Source organism: Aquarana catesbeiana, linkage group LG02, assembly GCF_042186555.1.
Source record: "Aquarana catesbeiana isolate 2022-GZ linkage group LG02, ASM4218655v1, whole genome shotgun sequence".
In the NCBI taxonomy this organism is placed as follows: domain Eukaryota; kingdom Metazoa; phylum Chordata; class Amphibia; order Anura; family Ranidae; genus Aquarana; species Aquarana catesbeiana.
In genome coordinates, this window is record NC_133325.1 from 646,570,116 (window position 1) to 646,590,142 (window position 20,027).

The 20,027-nt window shown below is 42.7% G+C and overlaps 1 protein-coding gene across 5 annotated transcripts in view; it reads left to right on the forward strand.

Annotated features, from left to right (window-relative positions):
* The window catches only part of CNKSR2 (connector enhancer of kinase suppressor of Ras 2), a 465,074-nt gene that overhangs the window by 266,020 nt on the left and 179,027 nt on the right, over positions 1 to 20,027 (forward strand). For all 5 annotated transcript variants that reach the window (XM_073616493.1, XM_073616494.1, XM_073616495.1 and 2 more), the window contains one exon: positions 690 to 904. In XM_073616493.1, the coding sequence (XP_073472594.1) occupies positions 690 to 904 (215 nt within the window). The remainder of the gene's footprint in view (positions 1 to 689; positions 905 to 20,027) is intronic.

Sequence of the window (20,027 nt, forward strand, 5' to 3'; positions counted from 1 at the left end):
AGCTGTATCTCTCCATGAAACCTTCAGCTTCCTCTAAAGTCTCGTTTGATCTCTAAGATGGGCACAACTTTTTGCAGACAGGATACACAAAGAATGAATCGGACAGACCCAGGATCTGCACTTTGATCTGTCATGATTGACCCCAGTGGAGACCCATTTGTGGCAATCATATATCCATTGCTGTCCAGCAACCTACAGCCAAAGAAAACCCATGCTATTAACACCATTCTTTTCTTTTAGCTTGGCATTAAGCCCTAAGCATAGTGCTAGAACTGAAAAAAAAATCAGCCCAGTCCATAGCCCACAGTCTAAAATACCACATATTTGTAACCTAGGACAGCCACAGGCTTGGCATATGTTGTTTTTGTATGGGCAATGCTTCAGATTTACTTGGTACTGCAAATTGTCTTCAGGGCTCCACAATTTTAATTATGCATTTAAATGGTGTAATCTTCTGTAGCTAACTACATATTTCTGTCTACTAAGGAAAGTGAAAGATGATCGGTAAAAATCTCACGTTTTTTTTCACATTGCGCCTCAAAGGTTAACATAGCTACTGCAGTATATCTGTACTTGCATATAAATGCAATTTTTCTACATCATATTAATATTAGAGGAAAATATTACCCTAGTTTTTTTTTTCATTGGTTTACCAGAATAATTTGACCATTACTTTTTATTCTGCTCAGAAAGTTCTCTCCTCCGGTATATGAGCAATGATAAAATCATTCAGGAAGAATTCATGATGCAGAGAAACACCAAAAAAGATACCGGGAAGAAATCGAAGAAGAAAGGTGAGAAAAACACAAGTCCAAGTCATTATGCCCTACTTCCTGGAGCACAGATGGATTCCCTACGGCAGGAGGGTCTCGGTCCCTCTGTAGCAGACACAGCAACATATCACGTGAGTAGTATTTTTTTTGTTTGCTTCTTAATTTGACAAATAAATGTGAGTTGTTAGTCCTTGTAGGCATCTTTTTCAGTGATTGAGGTGAAGAGTGTGGAGGGTCTTATGCCCCGTACACACGGTCGGAAATTGACCGGACATTCCGACTACAAAATCCTAGGATTTTTTCCGACGGATGTTGGCTCAAACTTGTCTTGCATACACACGGTCACACAAAGTTGACGGAAAATCCGATCATTCTGAAAGCGGTGACGTAAAACACGTATGTCGGGACTATAAACGGGGCAGTAGCCAATAGCTTTCATCTCTTTATTTATTCTGAGCATGCGTGGCACTTTGTGCGTCGGATTTGTGTACACACGATCGGAATTTCCGACAACGGATTTTGTTGTCGGAAAATTTTATAGCCTGCTCTCAAACTTTGTGTGTCGAAAAATCTGATGGAAAATGTGTGATGGAGCCTACACACGGTCGGAATTTCCAACAACAAGGTCCTATCACATATTTTCCGTTGGAAAATCTGACCGCGTGTTTTCGAAAATATACAGGTTTAATGGCTTTTGCAGATAAGTAACCCTGTTACAGGAGACATATGGGGAAGCCATTGCTGACCTTTCCTTCTGGAAATGTGGGTTCTTGCTAACACTCTGGCTTCAATAATTTCTTGCATAGCAATTAAATTCAGATTGATGTAAAAACTCCCAATATGCATACTTTTTTGGATCAGTGACTTAAAAAGCAATAATCCAGATGGTTAGCATGGCAACCAGGCAATGTAACCTTTTTCAAAAGGAGTAGTTTGCAATCACGATAAAGTTTCCTTTTGGACTGTCCATTCACAAGCATATTCTTTATACAGAATGAAGGAAGGTAGGAGATTTGACCATCGTTGTAAAGATTCAAAGACTGTGTCAGTCCTGGTTTGCCATAAACAATTTGACCAGCATTATGATGAGGTGTTTTGTAGACATAGTTTTTCTGTTTTTCATGGAGAACAGTGACAATTGTTTTCAATTGGTTGTATTGCCTAAGAAAACTGGTTTAAGAACATCCAGCATTTTAGTTCTTATGTCTAGGATTAAAGTTTTTAGTAGCCTTAAAGTTCAACTCTGGGCAAAAATCAAATATTAGTAATACATTGTCCATACATTTTTTTTCCCTCAGCTTAGCTTAAATACATCTTCCTAACCCACCCCATGGTGTAAGCACTCGGTCAGTTTCCTCTATATGCAAAGGTAATTTCCTTTCCTTGGGATCGAGCACTATTCTCTGACATTGGCACGCCAGCATGAACAGAGTGTGGGCAGTGTTATTGTAATACTGTGTGCAGCCCACCCATGCAGTTTCAGCTTTTCCTCCCTTAATGTTTAGCTTTCCTGGAGATAATAAATCATTTTTCATTTAGAAATCATTTTTGATTTTATAAAAATAACATGACAAAAAAATAAGACATGCATTTTTTTTTTTATATTTTAAAGTTATATAGAAGTTATATAGAAACATGCGGATATAAACTAAGCACTGATGGTTTCCAAACCTGTAGCCGTCAATTCCATGACTCTAAGTGAGACTATAACAGGATTCTATAGCCATTCAGAATGGTAAACTCTTGATACAAGGGTAGTCCATAGTTATGTTGTGAGGGTTCAGCAAAACCCCTAACAGGATGTGGCAGGATGTGTCCATTTAGAAAGTTAAATCCGCTTCAAGAGGGAAATAAGAGGAAAAGAGTATCTGCAGTAGGAAGGTGTGAGGTGGTATCAGAAAGGGATAGAAAGAGGGTAAGGTAGGGGAAGGGAGGGAGAACAAAGAAAACACCTGAGGCAGAACCTCAAGGTTCAGATCCTGCAAATAGAAATAACTTGTTCTAGGCATCAAAGGATTGGACATATTCTAGAAACTTTCAAAATTGCAATAGGCAGCCTTAAATCCCTGACCTTTTGTATACTGGACAGGAGAAGTAACTGTTACTGGCTGTTCAAATCAATGATATCTAGATGTGTTTGACCTGTTTAATAGCCTATATAAAAAATAAATAAATAATAGGAATCGTGAGACATGAAAGTCCCAGAAACCAAGTTGAAACGGAGGTTGTGCAACACCACCTTGTAGGATTAAATAGCTGAAATAAACCGTTACGTAATGACATCACCCATACATTATATAAAGTTGTTTTTTTTTCAATTTTGCAGCTTGTGCTTTAAATTGTAATTGTGAGATTAATCTGTGTATAGGTAGAGGCATAGATGGGCTTTAAAGTAGTTCTAAGGGCTTCAAGAGTTTACCCTTAATGTAATCCTTGCATTAAGGTAAAAACCCTTGTGTGCTGCAGGGTACCCCCAGCCCCCCCCCCCCCCCCCATACTTACCTAAACTTGATCTCGATCCAGCACCATGCCCAACAGCAGTATTTCTCTTTCTCTTCTCACAGAACAAATTGATGGCAGCGGGAGCCATTGGCTCCCCCTTCTGTCAGTCAAGTTCTGTGACAGGGGAACAGTGGGTTGGGCCGAGCCACATTGCCTGTATCTAAACGCAGGCAACGTGGATCAGGGTTGAGCCCCTAGATGTGCCACAATAAAAATGGCTTCCTATGGTGGCACCCTGAGAAGAGCAGGAGCCAGGAGCTCTGGCAGGGGACCCGAGAAGAAGAGGTTCAGTTCAGCTCTGTGCAATTCTACTGCACAAAGTAGGTAAGTATAACAAGTAGGTAAGTATAGCAGTTATTATTATTATTATTATTATTATTATTATTATTATACAGGGTTTATATAGCGGCAACAGTTTGCGCATCACTTTACAACATGGGGGCAAACAGTACAGTTGCAATACAATTCAATACAGGAGGGATCAGAGGGCCCTGCTCGTTAGAGCTTACAATCTAGAAGGGAGGGTCAAGTGGAACAAAAGGTAACAGCTGTGGTTTGTTATTTTAAATAGAAAAAAAAAAGGTTTACAGTAACTTTAACGTTTAACTTTTAGTTTAAAATAGTTTATTCTCCATGATTTTAGAACTGGTTATTTCCAAATGGAAGCTGTAGCCCATTAATTTGTTGCAATACCAAATTCTGTTCATATTATTTTAGGAGCTAACTATAGCGGTTATTGATTTCATAAACTGGGTCAAAATAATTAGATTTTGAGGTGCTGTTATTTGACTGCTATCTACATCTCCCAGTAATTATGATAAAATATGTCCTCACAGCTTTTTTTCAACAAATACAATTAATGACCTATTCTTCATTTACTAGAGTCTTTTACAAGGAAGCTTTAACAGAATCCAGATAGTAGTTAACCAAAGATCAGATGACTCACTGCACAAGCTGCCATGTGCATACGATAAATTTCTTGGGATATTCAGTGGGCTACAGTTTGACCCCAGTAAAACTATTGCTCTGTGGAACATGACAGAAAATACTGCTTTAAAAGAGAGGTTTTTCAGTAACGCAAAGAACCTGACTTAGATGCCAAGTAGAGTAACCTGCAGCCATCAGATTGAAGTATGGAAAACTGAAATCTAAAAAGTATATTTTGCAAGAATATGTGCTGTGGGGCACACATGTATTTATCTATCGTATATATCTGCACTGCGGGACTGAAGTACGCAGGTAGTGTTTTATTGCCTTTTACCTTGCATATGTTTAAAGTCTTTAGTAAAATTTGGTTTACAGCACTGTTGCAAAAGCACTTACTGTATTGCACCAGGGCTGATACTACCATGTGTAAACAAATATTAAACTTTGCAAATCTCATCCGAGAGCTTTCACATGGACGGTTGTTCTGCTGCTGTTAAAAGCATGTTTTGTTATTTTGAAATTCCAAGACTCCAGGCACAGAGATCACATGCATTTGTACATTGCGATTAGCTGCGTTTACTTGCATTTACATGCGGCTGCATTTAGCTGCAGTTGAACACTCTTGCCATTTCTGATGTGCTTCCTGTTTTTCTTTCCTTGTTGCTGTTGCTCTCTGCAGGTGAAATAGTACACTGCGATTACCTGCAGTTATGTGCCGATAGCTGCAATAAATCGGTCCTGGATGCAGACAAATGTATTTTTTCTAACCGCACTAAACCCCATGTAAAGAACTGTTGCTAAATGCAGTGTGAATGGGGCAATAGGAAAGCATTGTCTGAGTTTAGCTGCAGTAGATAACTTGATCTATCCACAGCTAAAAGTTGAATTCTATCCGCCCGTTTGAAAGGGAAAGCTATATTTAGAAACCGCAAATTATATCTTTATATATGTGAAGATTTTTGCTGAGACTAAAACAGTTCTTTTAGGTAAAGAGTAAATACTTAAGGTTGTCGAGAAACTTTGGATCAATAACAACAGACTGGCCAGGCAAAATGATTTATGAAACCTAAGGAAAGAATAAAAAAAAAAAACAAAAAAAAAAAACCTCAAAGTTGAAAAGCTACGTAAATAGAATACAATCTATGCAGTGTTTCCTAGAAATACAGGAACAGAAGCCATTATCATGGATTTTTTGTACACCTGGGGCTGAAATAAAAACTGCCTATTTAACAGAAAAAGAGCTGAGTTGTGTTTTTATTCTACAGAAACAAAGGGACTTCATTACTGAAGCCAAGCCAATTGCAGATATTTTGAATAAAAGTGTTCTCCTTCAAATCTGACTCTATAAAGTGGACCTGTACTAAAATGTTCAAATAAAGTTAAGATTACAACCTTGTCAAAAAAGTTAGGCGCTCTTTCACACTGGCAGCGCCCGGGGCTTCGGTGGTAAAGCGCTGCTACTTTTAGCGGCGCTTTACCGTTGTTTTTGCAGTGCTTTTTGACCACTAGCGGGGTGCTTTTAACCCCCGCCAGTGGCCGAAAAAGGGTTAAAAGCGCCCGCAAAGTGGTGTATACACTGCTCCTACAGCGCCTCAAAGATACTGCTTGCAGGACTTTTTTGAGCATCCTGCTAGTGCACCGCTCTAGTGTGAAAGCCCTCGGGCTTTCACACGAGTGAGAAGAGAGGCGCTTTGCAGGCACTATTTTTAGCGCTCTAGCGCCTGTAAAGCACCTCGGTGTGAAAGGAGTGTCTAAATCCTAAAACAAAAGTATAATATATAGCAGCTTAGCATTCTTTAGATGTCATAGTTGCATTAGCTTTCTGCTTTAGGTTTTATTTACTTTATTCTCACGTGGTGATCTGGCCAGTAACACACTTCTTACCTTAGGAGCCCTATCCACTTAGGGGTAAACTTTAAATAATTAATTATCAAATTAAAGCTCAACTCCAGCTAACACTGTTACTGACAGCATCATATATGTAGTTTTTTTTACTTTACCTTAAAGTGAATGTAAAGCCTCAAGATTTTTTACCTTAATGCATTCCATGCATTAAGGTAAGAAGACCTCCTGTGCTGCAGGAGCCCACCTCTTCTTATTCTTATCTGAGCCTGGTCCGATCTAGCGATGTGCAAGAGAGCAGCGGCTCTCGTCGTTGTCTCCCTCCTCATTGGGCAGATTGATAGCCGCAGCAGCCGTTGGCTCCCCCTGCTGTCAATCGCAAGCTGTGATGTGGGAGTGGGATCGAGTCACCCGGTCTGTGTTAATAGACACAGACTGGGTGACTCGGCGCGAGCACACATGAGTGCCCCAAGGGAAAGTGGCTTTCCCTAGGGGCATTTTTCGAATAGGAGGGGTCTGAAGCACCAGTGGGGGGACCCCAGAAAAGGATTGGGGCTGCTCTGTGCAAAACCATTGCACAAGCAGGTAAATATGACATGTTTGTTATTTTAGATATATATATGTATGTAAAGGTTCAATATCACTTTAAGTACCTCTTTAAATGAAAGGCTTAAATACTAACATTTCTTGAAAATAAAAATTTTGATCCGTGCTACCTCAAGGCACTTGGTCGCTGAACCACATCCTGGTCCAAGATTACAGTTCCTATTACCCGTTGCTGAGGGATCATGGACTTCTAGTGCTCATTTCTGGCTTAAAAATATTATTATTATTTTTTTTTTAATTAAGACCCCAATGATTAATGAAGCAGATGTATGTCAGGTTCTCTAAGCATCACATTGATCACAAAGTAGATTATCAGAAATCTGAGAATAGACCAGTTCACTTACTAGGAAAAGTCAAAACATCTAGAAAGTGGCCAGAACCACAGGATCATCAATCAAGTGCTTTAATTGCATGTAATGAAGCCAATGCTTTGGGACTGAAGAGGATCTCTTTTCAAGGTAAGCCATGCTTGATAAAGGAACGCTGTGTGGTCCAAAAATGCTGGTTACATTTCATGGAATAAAAGCACTGGATTGAAAATGCCTCTGTGGTTCTGGCGGCTAGATGTTTAGATTGATTGATACAGCTTTATCCGTTTTGCCGCTACAAGCAGGCAGGGGTTTACATTTTACTATTTCTGTAAGGTGTGCAGTTTAACTACACAAGTACTATTGAATAAAGTAACACAGCATTCTCCAAGTTAATCAGTGTACAAGTCTCTGTTACAATGTAATACAAAATGTATTTATTCTTGTTGATTCTGACAGAAAACTAATATGCTTTTAATGTCCTGTGGACTGTGCAGCATTATCGTAAAAAGAACACCGTTCTACTATGATATAAAGATAAGGAGAGGGGGAGTGTTCTGTAGTCCTAACAGACATGCATACTTTCTACCACGTATATAACAATGTGAATCAACATGTTAAAGTGTTTGTTACCCCAACATTTCACATTCCTGATATGTGCCTGCTGTGCCATGTACTTGTATGACAAAGTATCCTGTTGTCCTTGTATTGCTCTGTTTGTGTGAAATCCCTGGTGTTCCTGCTAGTCCCCTTGCTTTCCTAATAAAAACTGACCACACTAATGCCCCGTACACACGGTCGGATTTTCTGATGGAAAATGTCCGATCGGAGCGTGTTGTCGGAAATTCCGACCATGTGTGGGCTCCATCGGACATTTTCCATCGGATTTTCCGACACACAAAGTTGGAGAGCTGGAGATAAAATTTTCCGACAACAAAATCCGTTGTCGGAAATTCCGATCGTGTGTACACAAATCCGACGGACAAAGTGCCACGCATGCTCAGAATAAATAAAGAGATGAAAGCTATTGGCCACTGCCCCGTTTATAGTCCTGACATATGTGTTTTACGTCACCGCGTTCAGAACGATCGGATTTTCCGACAACTTTGTGTGACTGTGTGTATGCAAGACAAGTTTGAGCCAACATCCATCAGAAAAAATCCTAGGATTTTGTTGTTGGAATGTCCGAACAAAGTCCGACCGTGTGTATGGGGCATATGAAGAAGAGCACCCTGTGGTCAGTTCTCTAGCTATGGTGGGTACTCCGTGTACTCTCATGCACTGATCAGACTTGTCCGAACACGCCCCTGCTGCACAGCCATTCACATGTGCTGCTGCTTCTCCTCCCACCACCTTATGAAACTGAGAACAGAAGGAAAGTACACCTCTGCCGGGTTAGCCCCCCCCCCCCCCATATCAAAATTTTTGAAAAAATCTTATGCAGTTTGTTAGATCTTTGTTAGATCAGGTTAGATCAATCGTTGTTTGCGTTAGATCTCACACAGAAGAAGCGATATTAACAGTTATTTGCTGGGGGGGCTAACCCGTCATCAGCCCCCCCTTATCAAAAAATTGACCAAAAAGTTAGCTATTTTGGAAGTAATTTGTTAGATCCGGTAAGATCAAGTGGTTTTAACGTTAGATCTCACATAATTAGAGACTTATTAAGTGATTAATGAGGGGGGGCTGGCCCCCCCCTTATCAAATTTTCGGCCCAAAAATCATTCAGGCTAATAGATATTCGTTAGATCCGGTAAGATCAAGTGGTTTTAACGTTAGATCTCACATCGTTTCAGAGATATTCCACATCAAAATAGAGATATTAGGTGGTACATATGGACGGGTTAGCCCCCCTTATCAAATTTTTGGGCCAAAAATCATTCAGGCTAACAGATATTCATTAGATCCAGTAAGATCAAGTGGTTTTAACGTTAGATCTCACATCGTTTCAGAGATATTCCACATCAAAATAGAGATATTAGGTGGTACATATGGACGGGTTAGCCCCTTTATCAAATTTTTGGGCCAAAAATCATTCAGGCTAACAGATATTCATTAGATCCAGTAAGATCAAGTGGTTTTAAGGTTAGATCTCACATCATTTCAGAGATATTCCACATCAAAATAGAGATATTAGGTGGTACATATGGACGGGTTAGCCCCCCCCTTATCAAATTTTCTGGCCAAAAATCATTCAGGCTAATAGATATTCGTTAGATCCGGTAAGATCAAGTGGTTTTAACATTAGATCTCACATAATTAGAGACTTATTAAGTGATTAATGAGGGGGGGGCTGGCCCCCCCTTATCAAATTTTTGGCCCAAAAATCATTCAGGCTAATAGATATTCGTTAGATCCTGTAAGATCAAGTGTTTTTAACGTTAGATCACACATCATTTCAGAGATATTCCACATCAAAATAGAGATATTAGGTGGTATATATGGACGGGCTGGCCCCCCCTTATCAAATTTTCTGGTCAAAAATCATTCAGGCTAATAGATATTCCTTAGATCCGGTAAGATCAAGTGGTTCTAACGTTAGATCTCACATCATTTCAGAGATATTCCATAAAAAATAGAGATTTTAGGTGGTACAGAAGGTACATCCATCTTCAACCGTCTCTGGATGGTCTCTGGAACCTTCTTTGCATGGTTCTTCAGTGGGTGCGTGTAGTCTCTCCTCACACCTCCGTTCACCTCCCTGCCTCATGGTGATCTCTCCTCAGACCAACAAGCTTAAGTCTTTAGCTAGCCCCCCCTCTGCTGCTGCTTGATTGGCTTCCTCTCCCTGCCAATAGGGACAGAGGAAGAGGAGAGGGAGGGGGAGAAATCCCCCACAGGGACTCACAGGTGTGCTCTCCCTCAGTGAGTGCCTGTTTTAGTGTCTATTCAGTCTGGCAGTCGCTGGCAGGAATGGCGGGAGGTGCGGGACCATGGGTAATAGAGTAGCCCCCGCTACACACTCCACCAAAGAACCTTTGGTCCACCAAAGGAGGTAAAGAGTGTATGACCTGTTAGATGTTTTTGATATACACACGGAAAAAAAAAAAACAGGTTAGTGTGCGCAGGAAACCATACAATTTGCATCTGCATAAAACCCTGGCAGAGGAACATCCCAACAATTAGCATAGGGGGGGAGGTTAACTGGAATGGCCCAGCTAGATGTGCCAGGGGCTGAGTGTCAGAAACCAAGAAATCAGGCCAAGACAGAAGTACAGTTAAATCACACTTGTTTAATAATAAAAGTAAAAAGAACAAACGTAGTCAAAACATAGCCAAAGTTCAGTAACCGGAACTGATAGTCAGCCAAGCCAGAAGTCCGGGATCAATGTAGTGGAACAGCAAGCAGGATCTGGAGCCAGAAGGGATGTCAGCAAAGCAAGTCTTAAACAGGATTGCAGGAGATTGTTTCTGTGATGTTGACCAAGGCGAAGGCAGAGATCCTCTTATGTAGGTAGGACTGACGAGCAGGATATCATCAATAGCTGAGTAACTGTGGAGAGATAGGAGCTGGCAATTATCCGACAGCTGAGTGGCCAGCTCAGAGAAGGAAGGGCTGAGTCCAGCCCTGACAGTGAGTTGGGATTGTCCACCACCAAATCTGCAGTGGAAGGGTCAGTTTCTTCAAGAGTCCTTTTTTGCAATGAGAACGACCTCCTCAGAGCTTTCACTCAAAGTATCATATATTAGTCTTTTGGGTGGGTGAATAACCCTTTGCTCTCGCTGTTCTTTAGGTTTTGGGGTTACAGGCACACTGGTCTCTTCTTCTTTCTGCATATCAGCTTCAGCTTCCTCAATGAAGGATGGAAAGTCTTAGGGGTCTGTTGTCAGCAGGGAAGATTGAGGGTCTTCCAACTCTTCAAAAGGTGGACTTTGAGGTACAAACTCAAGAGCCTCTGGCCTGAAATTCACCTCAGTCACCTTGGGAGGAGAAGAAAGGGGGGGGGGTGGCAGGCCCTGGCATTCGAGATGGCCACAGACAATCTTTCTCTTCATCCTCGCTGTTTTCATCTTCAGCAAGGGGTACAGAGTGAGATCTAGTCACTGGCCGGGATCTTTGAGAGGCCATGGGTGTGGACTGTAAATCTGGCTGTGGTGGCACATGAACTGCTTCTGACAGAGGCAACAGATGATTGTGATGCTAAGTCTTCAGCAGGCCTGTGCTTCCCTCTGGCCGGATTTGATATACTGGGTGTCTGGGCAGATTCTTGCAAACGACATAGGGCTGCGACTTTTAGCAGTTAGCCAACTTGTGCTTTCCAGGGACACCCAGGTTTCTCAGCAGTACCTTGTCATCCGGCTGTAGGTCCTGCACTCGTACCCTAAGGTCAAAGTTTATTTTGTTTCTCTGTCCTCGGGCATATGAGGCAGCTTGAGCCTTATCATAGGTGGTTTTCAGACGTCTCTGCAGGCGATCCACATACCCTTTGTGGAAAGTTGCTAAGGTATGGTGGAGGGATGTGCCGAAGGCCAAGTCTACTGGCAGTAGGGCCTACGGTCTGAACATCAAACTATAGGGAGAATAACCTGTGGCATCATTGGCGGTGATGTTATTAGCATGCACAATAGCCACTATATGCTTACTCCAGTGCTGCTTTTGTTCTGAACTTAGAGTTCCAAGTATATCCAGGAGGGTTCAGTTGAATCTCTCTGGTTTAGGATCTCCTTGAGGATGATACGGGGTGGTTTTAGACTTCCTGGTGCCCAACAGGTCTGAAAGTCTCTTGATGAGACTACTCTTGACATCTCTCGCTTGATCAGAGTGGATGCGTTGGGACAGACCATAGTGCACAAAGAATTTCTCAGCGAAGATCTTGGCCACCATGGATGCTTGTTGGTCCCTCGTGGAAAACGCCTGGGCATACCGAGTGAAATGGTCAGTCACTACCAGGATATTTCCCTGCCCGCTCAAATCAGGCTCCAAGCACAGAATGTCAATGCACACCAGCTCCATGGGTCCTTGGCTCTGAAGATGGTCCATTGGGGCAGCTCAGTGAGGCAAAGTCTTCCTTTGGATACATCTGATGCAGGAGTGGCAATAGTCCTCAACTTCAGCCTGCATGCAGGGCCAGTAGAACCGGTCCCTCACCAGGAAAAAAGTCCTCTTGGGCCCTAGGTGGCCAAGGTTGACATGTAGGTGTCAGGGCTGGGCTCAGCCCTTCCTTCTCTCAGCTGGCCGCTCAGCTGTCGGCTAATTGCCAGCTCCCATTTCTCTCCACAGTTACCCAGCAAGTTGTCCAGCTCACTTGATCTCTGCCTTCACCTTTGTCAACATCACAGAGTCTTTCTCCTGCGTTCCTGTTGAAGACTTGCTAGGCTGATGTTCCTTCTGGCTCCTGATCTTGCTTGCTGTACTACTACGTTTATCTCTGGCTCTCTGACATTTGCTTGGCTGACTACCCGATCCGGTTACTGAACTCTGGCTTGTTTTGACTACGCTTACTCTGTTTACCTTATTATTATTAAAGAAGTGTGATTTAACTATACTTCTGTCTCGGTCTGATTCATGGTTTCTGATAGTAGGGCAGTTAATTCTGTCTCTGTATGTTTTTCAGGTAGGAATAGCTGCCATTTTTCTTCAGAATCGTCAGAGGGGCCCCTTCGGTAGACCAACCCTCAGTGCACCTGAAACCGATCCCACTCTCGGTGCAGCAGATGGGTTTCCTTCGGGGAGTCAGTGAGGAGCAAGTCTTGAATGCCAAGCTACAGGGAGGGTCCTCTAACTGGTCCCTCCACAGGTCTTTGACAGCTTGGGCAGACCTTCATTCCCGACTTGGGCGACATTGCAATAACATCTGGGGACACCAACGGCTGACACTCCGACCTCTTCGGTCCTGGATCCTACTCCAGGTTGATGTTCTGCTCCTTGACATAAGGCTCTTCAGGTGTCAGTTGGGCCTATTCTTCTGGAGGGTCTCTGGAATAATGGGGCTTTCTTGACAAAGCATCAGCGTCTTGTTTCCTGACCCCAGTCGATACTTCAGGCTGAAAATAAACCCTGATAGAGCAGCCAACCATTTGTGACCCGTGGCGTCCAACTTGGTGGTAGTGAGGATGTAGGTGAGAGCATTGTTGTCGAGCTTGATCACGAACTCCACTCCATACAGGTAATCCCTCAGCTTATCCACCCACTTCAAGGCCAGAAACTCAAGTTTGTGCATGGGATAGTTCTTCTCGGCGGGGGCCAAGTTCCGACTCACGTAGGCAACAGGCCATAGATGGCAGTCATGTTCTTAATATAGCACCCCACTTAACCCATCTCGACTGGCGTCAAAATGTAGCTCGTATGGCCTGATTGGATCTTCATAGGCCACGACTGGAGCGGTTGTTAGGCTTCACTTCAGCTGCCTAAAACCTCTTCACACTTCAGAGTCAATTGTTCCTTAATGGACTCTCTGGGTTTTCTGGGCCCTCCAGCTGGTCTGACAGGCTTCGCCAGATCAGGGTCAGCATCTTAGCGAATCCCTTGACAAATCTTCTGTAATAAGAGCAGAATCCCAGAAATGACCTAAGCTCAGTCACGTTGGTAGGCCTCGGCCAGGAGGTCAGTGGCCACTTTATCAGCAGACACAATGTGACCAAGGTAGTTGACCGAGGGTTGATAAAACTGGCACTTTTCCAGAGACAGCTTCAACCCCCTCACCATGGAGTCTCTTAAGGACCTTCTGCAGAAACTCTTCATGCTCTTCCAGGGTCTTGCTGAAAACGATGATGTCGTCTAAGTACACCAACACCTCGATCAGTTTCATGTCACCCACGGTCTTCTCCATTAGCCTTTGGAAGGTTGCTGGGGCACCAGACAGGCCTTGATGCATACGGTCAAATCCAAAGATCCCCTGCGGGGTAATGAAAATGGTCTTCTCCCGATCCTCAGGGTGCATGGGGATTTGGTAATACCCACTCTTCAAATCCAGCATGCTGAACCACTTCACTCCTGACAGGCTCTGCAAGACATCTTCTATCCTTGGGGTGGTATATTGGTCGGGAATGGTCCTTAAGTTCAGCGTCCGGTAGTCAATACCCAGCCTCAGTGACCCATTCTTCTTCTGTACCACTACTATTGGGGAAGCGTATAGACTCTGGGACTCGGATGATACCTGCCCTCTTCAACTCTGCCAGTTGTTCATGCAGATCCTCCAAGTCCCCTAAAGGAATCCATCAAACTCTTTCCCTGAACGGCTTATGCACTCGAAGAGATGGATCTGGTATTGGGCACTTTTTGTACACCCCACATCAAATTCACTCTTGGAGAATGCAGCCTGCCATCTCAGGAGCTGAGTCTTGGCCCTTTCTTTCCATTCAGGCAAAAGGGGAGTATTTTTCAGATAGAGCTCCTCCACAGAGATCCCATCCTTTGCTCCCCCCACCAAATCAGACGGCGGGACTGGGGTGGCCAGATTCACTTGTCCCAGCAACATCTGAGCCGGCATCTTCACTGGCGAGGCTCTTATGTTGTGGACACTAACCAAGATTTTTCCGTGACTTCTTTGCAACCCTTTGGTTGAAACCACCTCGGGAATTATCTCCACTCCTGTGTCTTCTCTCTGTCCGTCTGATTCAAGGACAATGAAAGGGCCTGCTTGCTTCCAATTTAGCTTGACAGATGCTTGTAAATAGGCCACTTTACCAGGCTGTAACACCTTCTCACACTGGTCCAAGCGCCAGATCTTTCCCTTCTGTTTTCGTACCAGGTGCTGGTAGGCTTGTCTCAGCATAGGGTGCAAACTTGTAGTTGAAGTGCCCGGCTCCAGAACAAGAGGTGTCAACAGCCTTCTGACAAGATCAGTATTGGTCTCTATGATGAGAGAACTCTTACTGGCCCCTGGTGGGCGAGGACAGACCACTGCCTGAGTTTCAAAAGTCTTGGCTTACCCAGCCATGGAGGGATCGAAGGTCAGCTTGACCGGTAGATAGCCATCATAGGGGAAGTTCTGAGTCACAATGCCCCATATCTGCAGCTCTTCCAACTTCTGCAAAGGCAGGTGCTTGAGGTGCCTGTCATAGAAGTCTCTGTAGAGAAGAGTCACTTAAGCTCCAGTATCCAGAAGGGCCTTGGTGTAGACTCCATTTACTTGAATGGGAACAACAGGAGAAGGTCCCACCAGCTTGTCAGGGAGCATGGAGGAAGTGGTGGCCCTGGCCTGTTTGGTGGTTTGTATCCGCGCTCCTCTCTGCGAGGTTCTGATTGGGCTTAAATCTGTGCTAAGTTCTGGGAGTCTGGTGTGCATTGACTCTCTGACACCAGGCAGCATTTGTCAAAAGAAACAGGACACTGGGTTGTTTGGAGGCAACAGTGGGGGGCCCTCTGCAAGGGTTTGGACTTTCGCTGCTGTCTCTTCGTGTCATTGGTTTTGAGCCAGCTACCGTAGATGGGCACATGGTTGACTCCTTCACCAGAGCCCTCCGAAGTTTCCCTCTGGCTTCTGTGACTGTGCTTCAGGCTTCACTGGGCTTGGACACACCTGTCGATTAATGTCCCACATAATTTCAGCATACCTCGGTATGCTCAATGGCACTCCTCACTGGTACATGTGAAAATGCTCATCACCGCCTCTGATATAGACACTAGTATGGATATACGTGCATCGTTACCAAATATCCATAATATCCCTGTAATTATGGATAATCAAACATTAAAATCACTTGATCTTACCGGATCTAATGAATATTAATTAGCCGGGTGATTTTTTGGCCAGAAAATTTGATAAGAGGGGGTCAGCCCCCCTCATTAATCACTTAATAAGTCTAATTATGTGAGATCTAATCTCATCCTTACGTACTACCACCTAATATCTCTAACTTAAAACCACTTGATCTTTCCGGATCTAACGAATATCTATTAGCCTAGATGATTTTTGGCCAGAAAATTTGATAAGGGGGGCCAGCCCATCCATATGTACCACCTAATATCTCTATTTTGATGAGGAATATCTCTGAAATGATGTGAAATATAACATTAAAACCACTTGATCTTACCGGATCTAACGAATATCTATAAGCCTGAATGATTTTTGGACAGAAAATTTGATAAGGGGGGGCTAACCCGTCCATATGTACCACCTAATATCTCTATTTTGATGTGGAATATCTCTGAAATGATGTGAGATCTAACGTTAAAACCACTTGATCTTACCGGATCTAATGAATATCTGTTAGCCTGAATGATTTTTGGCCCAAAAATTTGATAAGGGGGGGCTAACCCGTCCATATGTACCACCTAATATCTCCCGTCCATATGTACCACCTAATATCTCTATTTTGATGTGGAATATTTCTGAAATGATGTGAGATCTAACGTTAAAACCACTTGATCTTACCGGATCTAACGAATATCTATTCGCCTGAATGATTTTTGGGCTGAAAATTTGATAAGGGGGGGCCAGCCCCCCTCATTAATCACTTAATAAGTCTTAATAAGTCTCTAATTATGTGAGATCTAACGTTAAAACCACTTTATCTTACCGGATCTAACAAATTGCTTCCAAAATAGCTAACTTTTTGGTCAATTTTTTGATAAGGGGGGCTGATGACGGGTTAGCCCCCCCAGCAAATAACTGTTAATATCGCTTCTTCTGTGTGAGATCTAACGCAAACAACGGTTGATCTAACCTGATCTAACAAAGATCTAACAAACTGCATAAGATTTTTTTGTATTAAAAGAAAAAAAAAATGTTTTGCCTTTTTTTTTATATTTTAAACTTAATGGGTTATTTTACAAGGTGATCATTTACAATCATTTTAATATGCAGCTGGTTGGTCGAGGGGCAGTAAAACCACATCTCAACCTACTATTTTTACTGTTCCTCACTCGCCTGTGTATATAAGGACCTACGGGCTTAGTCATTTTAGATATAATATGGAGATAGGAGGACAAGAGTGTTCTGTAGTCCTAACATAATTACTGTCCTATGGTTACTACACTGCTCCTGCATAGACAGAGTATAGTTAATGAGCATGGTCACCCCAGGACAGGAACTGTATTAGTGGCTGGATCACAAAGCAAAAATATGAAAAATAACCCAAAAAATAAAACTATTAAAGGCATCAAGACTGCAAAATATTACATGTTTGTTCTTGGATTTAGATATTCTTTTGGTTATTGAGAGGTTAAAGCTGATCTGTAGACACCCCAGTCAAATTATATTTAGATTTAATTATGTTGTTGAATGTATTGATCATTTGTATAAACATTCACTTGAGCTTCATCTGTTGGCAGACTATGCCAGGCACAGGTTAATTTACTTAAGGCAAATAGGCTGCAATGGAAGTTGAACTTACAAGGGAATTATCCAGAGACCTTAGTAAATTTTCACAGTGCAAAGAATAATCAATCATGTTCAAGGAAAATAAAAAGAAACCCCTTTTTTGTTTGTGCATGATTGGATGATGGAAGTGAGCAATGCTTCACCTCACTCACTAAGCAATAGAGAAAATTGTCTTGCAAACTTCACTTGCAAAGTTGACTGCCTATTTACCTATTAATGATTCAACCCTACTGTATGCAGAAACCCCATAAGAGAGAACAGTGTAGCCACCATCACGCTGCCCACCTTCATTTACCGCAACATTGACTGCACAGTAGGTGAAGCTGAGTGGGCAGCACATGGTCAGTGTGTTTTGCCTATAACCACCCCCTGGTCAATGCCTGTATTAACATTTTACAGCAAGAAAGCTTGGCAGAAGCTAATATTAAAGAAAAACTGTAAAATCAGTCTGTATATGCAGTAAAGCGTGCTTGTTATACTTGCTGTGAAACCTAAGGAGTTAATCCCCTGTATTTTTTAAAAAGGCTGTTTGATCCTGTATGCACGGTCCCCAAAACATCTATGGATAAGACAGAGTTAGTGGAGTCAATCTGCACATGCTCAGTCTAGTGTGTATTGCTAGAGCGTTTTTCTTTTCTTGGAGGGATGCATGTGGATCAGCACAGGGCCAATCAATACTGTCCAGACAGAGGGTCAGGGGTTCTGCATCCTTATAGGACAATCGGGGGATAATGAAAACTCCTCTTACAAGCTTTAACCAGACACTGATAGAAGTCACAAGGCTGCTCTGACTTCTGATGAGAAAAGGTATTTTGCAGTTTATACTTACTAAAATAATTGCATTTCCAGGTTCTGTGGACTTTGGGAGACCAGATATAGTGAATGCAGGGTTCTGGGTTTAATAACACTTTAAACAGAAATAAAAATAAATTTAAAGTAAGACTAAACATGGGGATGACAGGGTCAGCAAAAAATGCTAGTTTGGCTGCATCACATGACGTTTTCTAGATAGCTACAGTTGAACTTTAAGAATACAGGCAGTCAGTATTGAAATTCCACTTATGGTAAATACTTTGTAACTTTGTAAAGCAAAAAATAAGAGGAAATATACCGAAATACATTTCAGTTAAGTAGCTTACGTTGATCCTGAAGGATGTGTGCATGTGTTTGCATCAGTGTGATTGTGGTAAGAACAAGTTCATACCAGACATAAGTTCTCCATGCAGTGCTATATAAATTGTTGGCACTGCAAATTATGAATCCATATTTTGGATTTGCATCAAGTTTTTCTTTATTTTTTAGTCTTGCATATTGTTATGTACCATGTATGCTTTATGCAATCTTTCTTCTCATCATGGGCACCATGTAACAAGTGGAGCCTGCTTTTTTCTTTTTTTTTTTTTTTTTTTTTAAGAGAGTCTGACATCCTTAGTAGCCTCAAAAATCAAGATTGCTGACCTACTACTGTTCTTGCATTTTCTTTAGTCTGCAGCTCCAGGACATTGAAGTAACAATACAAACAGAACTCAGGCATCTGACAGGCTTAATTTATAGCAATATATAGTATGTTGTGCAGCCATCCACAGGCCATTGCCTGTGGTGTTTTTTGCGCTATACTACATAATACTTGACACTTTCTGTCACCAGAATCCTAACGTATACCACATGAAAATCAAGAGCAAAACGGACAATGTTCTTCTTTAAACATAGACAATCCCAACACAAGCAGAACTGTAAGTGGATACATGCATACATTACAAGCATTTTAAAGATTTTTTTGTTAAAGACAGAAGATTTTTTACCTTCATGCAGTCTATATGTGAAGGTAAAAAACCTTCTAAATGCAGTTCCCCCTTATACTTTCCTGAGACCATTCTTGATCCAGCGATCCAGTGGCTTGGAGACAGCAGCAGCAGCCAATGGCTGTCAATTACAGCCAGTGAGGAGTGAGCGGAGCAAGGCCTAGTAGCTTGCTATGGGGGCCCTTGGTGAACGGGGGAGGAGCCAGGCATGCCAGTGGGGGACCTGAGAAAAGGAGGATCGGGGCTGCTCTGGGCAAAAAACATGTTTGTTATTAAAAAAAAAAAAGTTTAGAATCACTTTAAATATTGTCTTTATGTTGGTATTCCTGCAGTTACCTGCATGTGGCAGGATTCAGGCTGGCAGAGGCAAAATTGTAAGACAATCACACTTTACTGCATTGCACAGTATGCAAGTGGCTACCGCGTTTCCCCGAAAATAAGACCTACCCCAAAAATAAGCCCTACTGTGATTTTCAGGGAGGGCTGCAATATAAGCCCTACCCCGAAAATAAGCCCTAGTTTAAAAGTGCTGTAAAATCCTTAAATGTACTTTATTGCAGTGTTACTGTATATACTGTGTACCGTTTGTTGCTGTGATGTATGTGTGATTAATGCCTACTGTTCGGCGCCACTTGGCGCTCGGCTTACCCCCCACTTCTTTCCTCCTCCTCTTCTCCCAGCTGTCAGCGGGGGATCTCAGCCCCCTTCCCCCTCTGCAGTGCTCAGAGCGGGGAAGGAAGCTCCGACGGGCCATGTAAGCGCCGAGCAGTGCTCAGCTGATCCCCGCTGCTCTCCTCTTCTCCTCTTCTTCCAACAGGGATCTCGGGTCCCCCTCCCTCTGCAATGCTTGGAGCGTGCCCTGCACTGCCCCAGAAAATTAAGGTCAGTGCGGGAAGAGAGGATCAGTGGGTCATGGCGCTGCAACAGGGTGTTTATCACAGATTGCGGAGAAATGCACGGTTTGCATTGTGTAATATGGTGCATTTTGGTATTTTTTACACC